Source organism: Podarcis melisellensis (genome assembly GCF_964234715.1).
Source record: "Podarcis melisellensis genome assembly, chromosome: W".
In the NCBI taxonomy this organism is placed as follows: Eukaryota; Metazoa; Chordata; class Lepidosauria; order Squamata; family Lacertidae; genus Podarcis; species Podarcis melisellensis.
This window is the reverse complement of record NC_138535.1, coordinates 4,084,599-4,097,765: the sequence shown is the minus strand read 5'-3', so window position 1 is coordinate 4,097,765 and position 13,167 is coordinate 4,084,599. Positions and strand designations below refer to the sequence as shown.

At 44.9% G+C, this 13,167-nt stretch overlaps 1 protein-coding gene across 1 annotated transcript in view; it reads left to right on the top strand.

Moving 5' to 3' along the window:
- LOC309361312 (putative helicase senataxin) overlaps positions 1 to 10,500 on the top strand; it is a 48,698-nt gene extending 38,198 nt beyond the window's left edge. Inside the window, exons 10-13 of the mRNA XM_081896202.1 lie at positions 4,913 to 5,011; positions 6,720 to 6,807; positions 8,980 to 9,133; positions 9,281 to 10,500. Coding sequence (XP_081752328.1) covers positions 4,913 to 5,011; positions 6,720 to 6,807; positions 8,980 to 9,133; positions 9,281 to 9,285 — 346 coding nt within the window. The 3' untranslated portion in view covers positions 9,286 to 10,500. The remainder of the gene's footprint in view (positions 1 to 4,912; positions 5,012 to 6,719; positions 6,808 to 8,979; positions 9,134 to 9,280) is intronic.
- Positions 10,501 to 13,167: the final 2,667 nt, after the last annotated feature.

Genomic DNA, 13,167 nt, shown 5'->3' with positions numbered 1-13,167 from the left:
CCTCCTTACTACTTAATAGCCAGCGCCATTTTAAGCCTCTGATCGAGATAAACTCCCAAAGTTGAATCTTCTAGCATCTGACGTTCTCTTAGTGTATTTTCAAAGTTTTTGAAGTAAGAAGCAGCTACTCACACTAAGGGTTCCGCACTTATGGTTTTGGAGGTCCGTCGCCTTCTTCAGGGGGAGCCTGAGGCATCATAATGCAGGATCGTTGTTTCCCCTTTGATGCTAGCGGTTTCGTCGCTCCAGGCTCTTAAAACAAAAAAAAACCTGAAAAGCGGCGGTCCGCATCCACACGGCTGGGGCTCTTTCCCTCAAGGGATTCCCCCCTTGAGCTTTCTGGGAGGGCGCAGTGCCCTTGCGACCCTCCCTGATCACTGCATTATTCGGAAAACTCCTCCGGAGTTTTTCCGCACTCCCTTTCTGCTCGCGACGGAAACCGGAAGCCCTTCCAAATCCTCTTTCAATATCTCATGAATGCACCTCAACTCCTCTATCATTTGTTCTGCTGCTGGTACTGCTAACTGCTCCTCTTGACCTGGGAATGCCCTTGGGTGCAAGCCATAGTTTGCCACAAATGGGGCTCTGCCCGTAGATACATGCATTGCATTATTATACGCAAACTCTGCTAGACTCAACTTCTCTAACCACCCGCTCTGCTGATAACCAGCATAACACCTCAGATATTGTTGCAGTGTTGCATTCGTTCTTTCAGCTTCTCCATTGGTTTGCGGGTGTCTCGCCGACGTGAGGCTTAGCTCCACATCTAGTAACTGCATTAACCTCCTCCAAAATTGTGATGTAAATTGGGCCCCTCTATCTGAAATGATTTGTGATGGCATACCATGCAACCTAAAAATATATCTAAAAACATCTTTGCAGTTTCCTGCGCGGTTGGAATTTTGGCACATGGTATGAAATGCGCCATCTTGGTTAGCATGTCAACCACCACAAAGATCACTGTATGCCTATGTGATGATGGTAGATCCGTTATAAAATCCATAGACACCACATCCCAAGGCCTTCCCGGCATGGGCATAGGTTGTAACAACCCTGCAGGAGCTGCTCTGGGTGCCTTGGCTCGTTGACATACTTCACAACCTCTTACATATTGCGTTACCTCCTCCCTCAACTTTGGCCACCAAAACTGCCGTGTGATCTGATACAGGGTCTTTTCTCTACCAAAATGTCCTGCAGTCAGGTTATCATGATGTTGCCTCAACACTTTACCTCTTAATTCACCTGCAGGTACATACAGCACCCCTCTCCTGTACAACAATCCACCTTTTTCCTTGAAACCTTCCTCTTCCCCTCTACCTTTTCTCAGTTCCTCCATTTTCTTTTGTGCAAATTCATTTGTTACTCTCAATTGCTGGAATTCCCTGCCGTCCACTACTACGGCTGCACACCCCCACTGATCCGATCTCAGCATTTCTCGCAACTTGGGAGGTGCTTCTCCTTCCATATACTCAGGTTTGCGCGATAGCACATCTGCACGAACGTTTTGATGCCCAGGTATGTACTCAATCCTAAAATTAAACCCAGCAAAAAACTCCGCCCACCTAATTTGCCTTTGGTTTAGCTGTCTAGCAGTTCTCCAATACTCTAAATTCTTATGATCTGTTTGTACCACCACCTGATGTGACGCCCCTTCCAAAAAATGTCTCCACACTTTAAAGGCAGCATGCACAGCTAAAAGTTCCTTATCAAATATGGTGTAGTTTTGTTCTGATTGATTTATTTTTCTAGAGTAGAAGGCACAGGGTCTCCAGTCCCCTTCCTTGTCCTGTTGCAGCAGAATGGCCCCAATAGCCCTATCAGAGGCGTCAGTTTCTACCTTCATACGTTTACTTGGATCTAGGTGCATAAGATATTTTTCTGAAGCAAACACCGCCTTTAATTTGTCAAAGGCCTTCTGTGCTTCCTCAGACCATCTGAATGTCCCCTTGCCTCTTAGACAATCAGTCAGTGGCGTTGTGATTTTGGAGTAATTACCTATGAATTTACGATAGAAATTAGCAAATCCTAAAAACCTCTGTAGATCTTTCTTAGTTTTAGGTGCCTCCCATTCCACCGCTGCCTGAACTTTACTGGGGTCCATGTGCACCCCTTTGTGGGAAATGCAATATCCCAGGAACTCCACATTTTGTGTGTGGAACTTACACTTTTCTAACTTCACATATAACCTGTTGGTCCTCAATCTCTCTAACACCTGCGTGACATGTTTTACATGTTCTTCCATACTTTCACTATATATTAAGAGGTCATCTAAATAAGAGACACAGAACTGATCCAGTATACCTGCCAAGACGTGATTGATGAAGGTTTGAAATACCCCTGAGCCATTTTGCAAGCCAAAAGGCATTACCAAGAATTCAAATGCACCATACTTAGTACAAAAACTGGTTTTCCACTCATCCCCTTCTCTGACCCTTATCAGATTATATGCTCCTCGTAGATCAAGCTTGGTAAAGACTTTGGCTGACCTTACTCTCTCTAAGAGGTCATCTATACGTGGCAGTGGGCACACGCGAGGCTTCATTTGGCTGTTAAGGATTCTGAAGTCACATACTAATCTCGGTGCCCCTTCCTCCCCTTTCTTTTTGACAAAAAAAGACGGGAGCACCCCCAGAGGCCGTGGATTCTCTAATAAAACCTCTCTGCAAATTCTTTTGCAGGAACTCCCTCAATGCTGCAGATTCTACTTCCGACATGGCATATATCTTGCTTGGTGGCAACTGTGCCCCAGGGACTAGATCTATCTTGCAATCATAGGGCCTATGTGGTGGAAGTTTATCCGCTTCTTTTTCACAAAAAACATCCCGATAAGCAATATATTGTGACGGAATCTCACTTTCATTCCCCATCAACTTCCCTTCCACCTCTGTTCCCATTACTTCCACCGAGATTTTCCCCTTTTGCCCCAAACAATGTGTCATACAATAGATCGAACCAAAAACCAAAGACCTTTGATGCCAGGCAATCACTGGATTGTGACGATTGAGCCAACTCATGCCCAGGACTATCGGGTGCCCAGCTAGTTTGGTCACATGAAATGCCCTGGTCTCTGAGTGATGACTCATATCCATTCTCATTGGTGGAGTCTCGTAAGTCACTTCTCCTGACAGTAGCGGTCTGCCGTCGATTGTTTTCACTCTTAGTGGGAAATTCAAAGGTAACAAAGCGATTTTGTATTCCTGTACGAATTTCTGGTCTATGAAATCTGCTGACGCTCCTGAGTCTAACAGCGCCTCTACCTGGACCCTATGTCCATTGGGTAGTTGTAGTTGCACCTTCACCGTTAGTCCTGGAATAGGTGGTTCTGCGTGAGAGCCTTCTATTGTTCCTCCACCCGGCTGCAAGCTCCCATTTCCAGCCGGGGACATTCGTTTCCCTGATGCAGTTCCTTCGGGAAATTGTCTTCTCCCATGTCTGCTCCAGATAGAGACTCCCATCCTTTACGATTGCGACATTGTCGTGCTAGATGCCCTGGTTTTCCACAGACAAAGCAACGTCTCGTGTCTCTTCCTCTCCCTGCATTTCCTCTTACCATGGAAGAGGTAGTAACTGGGAGGGGTCTGGCTGCCCCTAATTCCATGAGCTCTGGCCGCTCTCATCCTGGCACGTTGCCCATTCTGCTTTCTGTACTTTCGATATTGTTTTCCCGCCATCGCGGTCTCCATTGTTCCTTCTTTTCACTAGCCCTCCGTTCCACGCGTAGGCTCAATTGCAGGCACGTTCGGACCAGAGAGTCCAAGGAACTAGGTTCTGGCATTTGGACCAATTGGTCTAAAATCTCATTATTCAGTCCTTCCCTAAAAAGGGCTGCAACTGTTGGGAAATTCAGATCCCATTTTAATTTCTGCACCAGCAAACTAAAGTTGGACCAATAAACTCCCACAGTGTCTTTTCCTTGTCTCATTCTCAACAGCTGCCTAGCTGTGGTTGTTTCATGCGCAGGGTCTAAGAAAATCGTGTCTAGATACTGCAGAAACATTTGTAGATTTCCTAGGGCAGCATCCCTCCAAGATATTAGGGGTATAACACAGTCTTTAGCCCTTCCTTCCAAGAAATTAATCACATAAGCAACCTTCTCTTGCTCAAATTGAAATTCTTTATCCTTTATCTCAATTATGTAAGAAATTTCTGTCTTGAAAGCCATGTATTCAGAGCTTTCTCCCTTGAAGCTACGTGGACGTAAAGTAAATGTTTTACTCACTCTGTCTCCACACATCGCTTGCAGCATGGCTCTATGTTCTCCCAGTGCTGCTGATAGTACGTCGACTTGACTTTTCAACTGTAAGTTCTGTTGCCATAAGTCCTGTAATGTTAGCTGGAGCGCTGGGGTTTCTCCTTGCCCAACTGGCGCCACAGCTCCCTCCATTTTGGCTTCTCCTTCTTTACATATAGTGAAGAGGCGCAGAGCAGAAGGTATTCTGTCAGGACTGGTCGTTGTCCTCTTCAGATCACCACACAAACGCTTCTTGTCCTTTTATAACTTTTTATTGATTATTAACAAAACAATCTTATAAACGGTTCTTAAATATCATTCCTCAGAGTCACTTATTTCAGATACCTTCTGAGCTCTGCTTCTCCGTGACCAGCCACCCTCAAAATGGCGAAGGCGCCTTTCCCTTCGTTTTCCCGCTCTTTTTTCTAACCTCCTGGCTAGAGCTGGCCTGTATCTCCCCTCCTCCCAATCTGAGCTAGAACTGAACACTTGCCTTTCCTGTGAACAGCCGGTCCCTCCCTGTTGTTCCTCTTGCTCTCTTCTATTAGATTCACTGCTCTCTTCCCCTTTGGGGAATGCTTTCTCCCTCTGAGAAACTGGAAACTTCTAACTCTTCTCTGACAGTGGTAAAGAGAGAAGTGTATTTAGGATGGCACCATACGACATTCCTTGTCTCTACAGAGTCGGGGAAGTTGACCTCGTGGATGGGTTCCAGGGCCGTGAGAAGGACTGTATCATTGTGTCCTGTGTTCGAGTGAACAGCATGCAAGGATCAGTTGGGTAAGACTTTGCTGTCATAGTGCGAGGTGACAACTGAGGTGCCTCAACTTGGCAATTCTGACACTTAAGATGTGATCCTTGGGGTGGTCAAGTATGTGGGCCACTGTCCACAATTCAAGGTTGGAACAAGGGGTGTTGGAGCCCCTATGGTGGCCTTGTACTCCACTCTTGACCACCTGTGATGCCCATAAGGGATCTTATGAGAGGAGTTCCCAAAGTGTGGCACTCTGGCAGGGCCAAGGCTGTGTTAGCTTCCTCATTTCACCTCCCTTATCCCAATGAATTCACAATTCCTTATGTTGGCGAATCTGGGAGGGGGCTTCCACTGTGTCTAGCTGGGGGGGAGGGGAGAAGAGGGGGCCTCTAACCAGTGGTAGCAACTCTTCTGGCTCTTCCAGGAAAAAATAGCAGGATGTGAAAGTGCCTGCCTGTCCCACAACCCAAAAACTGTGTGTATGTGCCCTTCTGTCAAACTGCCTGGAAGGAACCTAATGGCAGTCTAGGGTAGCACACAATAAAAGCCAGATCTTGAAGCCAGAAGTTCATATTGTAAGTGGAGGTGCAGTGTGTGTTGAAGGTGAGGGGCACTTTGTCAGCTTACAACTGAACTATATATCTGGGAGGTGCAGGGAAGTTGAGGGGTTGGCAAGGCCAGAAGGAAGCATTAGGCTTTGGGGCAGAATGGAGGGCAGAGTGCAGACACCCTCTTGCCTCTCCTCTTCTGTAGCTTCAGATGGGTCACAAAATGGAGAGCCCCTATCAGAGGGCTCCTGGCTTCGATGGGTCAAGTGCTTTTAGATGCGCCCCAGAAGAACTGCTGTTCAAGTTTCAAGGTGGGAGTCGAGAGCAGGTCAGGAATAACTCACAAGGGGCTGAAATCAGGCAAGCAGGGTTGGACTTCTTTTTATTATTTTATTTAAAAGTTGGTTAGAAGGAGAAAACATTTCACTGTTGTGCTAACAATGCATTTCTGTTTTTCAAGTCACCTGAATCACAACAAATAGTATTACTCCACCAACAGGTTGTGCTGAAGGTCCTGACATGGAATGAAGCTGGTTTCCACCACCAGCCCACTTCCTTTCCACATGTGTTTTTTTATGGTGGTGGGGGTGCCTGCGCTTGGAAGCCACATGGTGGCGGGTAGGGAGCAGCTGAAATTGCAAAAGCAGAGCATGGACTGATTTTAAGATTTATTCCTCCTTGGTGGGAATGCCTGAAACTTTTTTAATGCCTTTGAAATTTAAACAGGGATTTAGTTGAACCCACAGTGGTAGCTAGTAGGGCACTGTGGACATAGCTGCCCATCCTGAGCCAGCCTTACATACAGGGTTTTTCCCCATTCCTAGGTGTCAGAGGCTTTATGCTGTCAAGCCAGCATAGATAAAACTCTGGGCTCACAGCCAGTTCCAATCTATTTGATTTATTGACAAAGTTCAAAAGTACATCTCCAGTGTTTCGATTAACGTCCGACCCCTTTGGCACAGTTGCAGCGTCTGCTCCCCCCCTTTTTTTTACCCAGCATGCAAGTCTGCGGAAACCCTGCCCCTGACTTCCTCTGTGTACAGAATGACTTGTTCCAGGCTTATCCTCCTCCCCCCTGCCTCTGACTCGCTGTCAGACGACAGGCTGCTAATGATCTCTTTAGGCTCTCTATAAGTGCTGGTTTCTGTTCTTAAATCTTCTCCCGTCTTCCTCTCCCTGACACTAGGTTTCTGAAGAGTCTGCAGCAATTGAATATCACCATCACCCGAGCCAAGTACAGTCTCTTCATCCTTGGACACCTGCAAACGCTCATGGTACGTGGAAGAAGAAATAAACACCTTTGTGGAGGGTTAATGGTGGTGTCCTGGGCTTGGCCCAAAGACACCTGGATTTATACACACACACAAACTCCCCATATCACCTCCAAAAGCTATAAATCAAGCCTACTTCATAGGGTTGTTTGGAAGGAGAGCATAACAGGATTCAGGGGTGCCCACAGGATTTTCTGAGCACAATACCCTGTATAGATTGGGCCCTCTGCCCATACTTGCAAAAGAGGGCACACGTTGGCTCTGCTGGCTGTGGCAAGTGGGAGTTGTAGTTCAAAACATCTGTAAAGCCTCAGGCTGGCCAAAAGGTGTCGTAAGTAATTATGTATTTTGAATCAGCAGTGTTAGGGAAAATATTGGGCAGCATTTGCTTATTTATGGAATTTATGTTCTGCCCAAATGAGCCCAGTGTGGTAAACATGCCACACACAGAATAAATGTTAAAGCATTCTAAAAACAGCTACGATTAAAAATCGGGGGGGTTTCTCTCATCCAGTGATCTCAGCATTGCTAGGAACAGTGTTCTTCAACCACCAAAAGTGCCTGGCTAAACAAACATGTTTTCAAATGCCTCCTGAAAGGCAATGATGAGGGAGAAAGGCATAGCTCCCCAGGGAGGGCATTCCACAAAGAGGAAGCCACCACTGAGAAGGCCCTGTCGCTTGTGGGTGCCCAGAGGAACCTGAAACTCAGGTTTCATAAATTATAAAACAATTAGGTTACTTTAGGTCTTTCCACAATTGAGCTTAAACTGGCAATACTATATTCCAGAGCTAAGGAAGCTCTGCTACCTCCCAGTGTTGCTGGACTACAACTCCCGTCTTCTGACCTTTAGCTATGCTGGCTGGGGCTGGTGGGAATTGGAACCCAACAACACAGCTTCCCCACCACTGCTATTTTTCATGCAAGACCAAGCATGGCACTTCAGGGGGTGGACCATTTGATCTGATCCACCAAGGTTGTTTGTGAGAGGCTGTAAGGGCAGGGACTGGGAATCCTACAGCCCTACAGATGTTGTACAACTTCCATCAGCCACAGCCAGCATAGCCAATGGTCAAGAGATGGTGGGAGAAGTAGTTAAGCAGCATATAGAGGGCCACAGAAGTTCTCCACTCGTCTCAGTGTTTTAAAATGCCAAACTGTGTGGTGGGGAGGGTTTATTTCAAGCAGAGAAAGGGATCGGGTTCTCTACCATGCCAGTTGCTTCTGCCCCATCAGACTCTTCTCTATCCTGACACTTTTCTCCCAGTCACGCTCTTGGACTGGGAGTGAGCCCTGTCGGGAGAAAAGTAGGTGGAGTGGGGGAGACTTCAGCACCCTCTTTCCCATCCTGCCACTTTTCTGAGTGAAATCACAATCACTCACATACGTATGCACTCAGTCTTATTATGGTCACTTTTGTCAGTCTTGTACTGCAATGACTTGGCCACTAGAGGGCCTCCAATCCAGATTTCTCCATTTGGAAGTCCTGATGATGGTTTGCTGTTGCTCCTGTAAAGTGGCAGAGTTGTTAGTGGACTTGCATTAAACAATACTTGTTTCTCTGTCACTGGTGGTTCTATAGCTGCAGTGAGGAGGGAAGGATAATTGTAGCCTATGTACAAATGTATTGGAGGGATTCTCTGTTGTGTGTTCAGAAGCCACTGTTTACCAGTGAGTGCAATCCAAAGGAAGTTCTGTGTCCTAATTTCTACTGACACCCATTATTAGTGGTCTTTAGTATTTCAGATTCATTTAGCCAGTCTTTTTCAAGCTAAGGTCTCCTCCATTTTTCCTTGTGGAATGCTGTTGAGAGGCATACTCCAAAAGCAGATGGAGCCAGAGACCCACACAATCACACTCGCCCTCTCCTGCAGTGCAACAGAAGTTAGAAGAATCTCCTTAGAGGGAGCAGGTGGGATTGACAAGTTGGAGGGTGGTGGGCTGACTGGGAATGCTGGGGGGAGGGGACTGATTTGGTCACCAGGTTCCTGTCCCTGCCTTCAAAGAAAAGAGAACTGGGAGCAAGCTACAGCAGCCTCTACTTTGAGGCAGCAGGATTAACTTTGAATCCATGAATTTTCCCAACTCTTGTTTATAAACCGTCACTACCGCACCTGCCCAGTCTCCTGTCCTAATAATTTATTGTTTCTTAAAATAAAATAAAAACCATTGTAGGAAAATGAAGATTGGAATGCTTTGATTCAAGATGCTCAGAAAAGAGGTGCCATCATCAAGACCTCCAGTGCCAAATACAATGTTCCTTGCTATGCAAGTGATGCTAAGAAGATCTTGAAGCCCATGGCAGTCCAGCAGAGCCAAACAAGGACAGGTGAGTGCAGCATCTGAGTTGCATGGAGCTCCTGGACGACATAGCTGGCAATACTCAGCTGGTGCTCCTGCTCCAGGAAACAGTGAGGCATGGCCCTTGCCAGTATCTCAGGATTCCTCTTCCCTAAAGCCATTCTTTCCTACACAGGCTAAACCTGTCCAAGAGCTGGCCAAAAGATCCAGCAATGAAAGTGAAGGCCTCAGATGAATTGCTGGAAATCTAGGCCCCCCTTGATGCCAAGCGACAAAGGACAATGCAGTAGCCCCACAGTCCCTCCCGTATACTCAGAACCTTTTATTGTGGCTGCTGGTGTACTTTGCTCCAGCGCCTTTTCCTGGATTGGAAGGTCATCTGCCTGAAAGATAATGCATTTTGAGTGATTGTTTTCTATATAATGGAGAGTTAGGCAGCCTGCTTCCTGTGCTGTAAACTTCAAGAAATCACACACTGTAAATGTTGGCTGTAGTGTATATTTGTACGGCATGTAGAGAAACTTATCTTTTAGAGGTGAAACAGGCCTGGCTGTGGCCACAGTTAAATCACATGCCCCTGGGGTGAGTGTCCTGACATGTGCCTCGTCACATGCAAACAGCTCACCATGAGAGTTTGGCTTGCTGGTGTCTCAGGTTAGCATGTCCAGCCCTCATTGGGCCAGCACGCCTGGGTGAGTGCTGAAGTTGTTCCTGCTGCCATTTTTCTTTCTGGCCCTAAAATTTAATTTGGCGAGAGCGACACCACTTATTTCTTAGTTCACATTTTTATTCTTTTGTATACATGATAAAAATATTTATAGATAATAATTTAAAAAGAAGGCACTGTGTACATAATGTTGCAACAGGGAACATAGCAGGCATTTCATAGAAGTGATTTGTGCAGATTTCTGCAAGTGTAAAAGATGAAGATTTCCTTTTGCATTGGATCTGCTGCCACTTATGAGCCAAGGAGCCATGGGCCAAGTGCATCCTCACATTGCAGCCTCCCCGACAAATTGACATCCAGCAGTCTGGCAAGATGAGCTTTGGCAGGAGAGACTGTAATCTAACCTGGTGCCTTCCAGATGTTTTGGACTACAATTCCCATCAGCCCTGGCCAGCTGTATGACGCTGAAACTGATGTGAGAGCGCAAAACCTTCACTGACTGGGGCTGATGGGAGTTGTAGTCCAAAACATCTGGACAGCATCTGGTTGGAGAAGTTTGCAGGCTGGAGAGGACTGTTGTTATGATTATCACTGATGTTTTGGAATGTGTTTCTAATGTACATCGCCCTGAGATCTTTTGATAAAGGGCAGTATATAGATCAAATCATTATTATTACTGCTACTCTGACAGTTAATTCTTGGTTTCCTTCACATAGAACAGGAGATCAAAAAATGCTATTCTGCAAAGTGTTCGAGCAGCATTATCATTTTGGTACAACTGTCTGCTTCTTCAGTGTAATAGCTGAAATGTAAATTTAAAAGTACATGAGAAAAATAAAGCCGAAAGTAATGAAATACAAATTGTTTTCACAATATGTTCTGCTTTTTCTGAATTGTATGTGTGTTGGCCTCTGAGATGATTTTTAATAGAGAGGAGTTCCCTTCAGCTATTTCCCTCATGCTCTCTCTTGTGTCCAACTTGTGAAGTAACCTCAGTGGCCTTACAGCTGTTTAGTGTGCTGTACCCAAGGCGGTAAGGTCAAAGGAAAGGAGCTAGACAAAGAATGATCCAATAAGTCCTCAACGGCAGAACAGGCGGATGATAATGGTATGCTACAATGGCTGTGAGGGCGGATGAAGGCTGCAGCAGATCAGAATCTACTGGTTGTCGTGATTACTCAGGCCATCAGAATAGAGGCTTACTGCGAAGACTGCACGTTGGTCAGCATGCACTGATCTACACACACAAAACAAATTCACAAACAGGCATCTTCCGAAAGCCAGTCCCAAACCTGTTATGACCAATTAGGTCCTTTTAATCTGTTTACATGTTTAGCATAGATGCGACCCAGTACACTCTAGGAAGGCACAAGTAAACCCCAGACAACCAATACTGGATTTTCTCAATAACATGCTTTATTAATCAACAAACATGACAAGACAGGGAACATGCACTCAGTCATATACGCATCCATACATCTCCCATACTCACCACTCTTCACTGAATGGGCCAGATTCAGTAAGAGTCACGGGTGACCAGACGACAGCGCTGTCAAATGTCTGGCACGCAACTGAGGCTGGAGAGCTTTGTCATTTATACAGCTTGTTCATTTGATGTGTGGCATTACACAACTCCTTGCTCCTTGTTTTTAGCGTGTTTTGGGCATCTCATATCCTTGTCCTTGGCATCATCTCACAACTCTTATCTGAATGTTGTGTAAAGTTTTGCAGCCCACCTCCAAGCCTCCTTGCTGTACTGTTCCCGGCACACACTGTTTTTGCCAAAACAATTTGATGTTTTCCACATTCCATTAACGCTTATACATTTTTGTCTACTTGAAGAAGCCATGGTCCGATCTGAAAAATACAAATATTTAGGTTACAAAACTATAAAAAATAAAGAAAAATTAAGTTTGCAAAACAATAATTACCATGTGCTTAGGGTAGATCAACGTGTCAGTGTCCACTTATCCCCAGTGTAAATATGACATATTGGCAAAAGTTGGAAATTGAAAGATAACTATAGCACGTGCACAAAAATCAATTTCAAATTTGAAATCAGCATTGAAAGAACATAAAAGAACAGTTGAAAAATCTCATGCAACAGAAAATGAAAAAAAAATTGTTCCCCAGTATACTCTGTATCCCAAGGGAATACATTTTTTTGCATACCTCCAACTGTACATATTCAATGCTATATAAGTCACTTACATTTATACTCATATTGTACTACTTTGGCTATGTGTTTAATAAAATATTGAATTCTTGCATTGTGAAAAACAAAGCTTATGGTGAATAGTGAAAAACATGAATTAAACTAGAGCTTACAGAACAAAACCAACTTCAGATATGAAAACAGCACTTCAAAATTAGGTTAGAACAACTGCAGTTGTCAATGAAAAAAAAATGTTTCCCAGTGTTAATACACTCCATGATGGCTATCAAGATTATACCTCAATGCAGGCTTCAAGGAAGGAAACCAAGGCATAAAATGAACACTCAATCCCTTCAAGATCCTATTAAGCAGGATTGCTTCCAAACAACTCTTAAGGACCATCTGTTTTCAGAATTCCCTGATAACATCAAGGAACACTGGGCCAAGCTAAAAACATCCATTAGTGCAGCCTGTGAAAAAATTATTGGATGCTGTAATGGTTCTAGGGGTTGCTCGTGCGTAAGCAGGTGCCTATCTCCCTGGCTGGGTGCAAACACCTGGCTGGGCTGCCAAAGTGAACCTCTTCTGGCCGGACAGCCACTCACCCGTGGCTGACTCAATCGCTGGCAGAATCCGTGAGTGGTTTTAGTCTGAGCAAACTCATCGTCTCAGGTGAGCCCTGCTAGCTCTCGTTTACCTACCAACGTTCCCCCACACACACACCGGTCCTCGGGGAACACGTGCCTGGCCTCTGGAGGCCCTTCCCTTTTTTTAAAAAAAAGATTTTTATTAAAGTTTCAAAAATTATATAAAAACAAAACAAGCAATAATACTAACAGACAAAAATAAAAACAAGTATAATTTCAATCCCTTGTTTTCTTATAACTTACTTCCCCGACTTCCTCATACCTCCCCTTTCTGTATTCCAATTTCTAATTTATTACCGTAATTCAGCAAATCCTTTCCCTTAATTTTGATTTAATTTTTGACTTTTCTTTTCTTTTTACTTATCCATTACAGCTGGAAACCATATAATTTCTAAACCAACGTCATTCTAACATTCATTAATTTTGCAATGTTTCTTAAGATAGTCCTTAAATTTCTTCCAATCTTCTTCCGCTGTCTCTCTCCCCTGGTCTCGGATTCTGCCAGTCATTTCTGCCAGTCCCATATAGTCTATCACCTTCATCTGCCATTCTTCCAAGGTGGGTAGGTCTTGTGTCTTCCAATACTTTGCGAT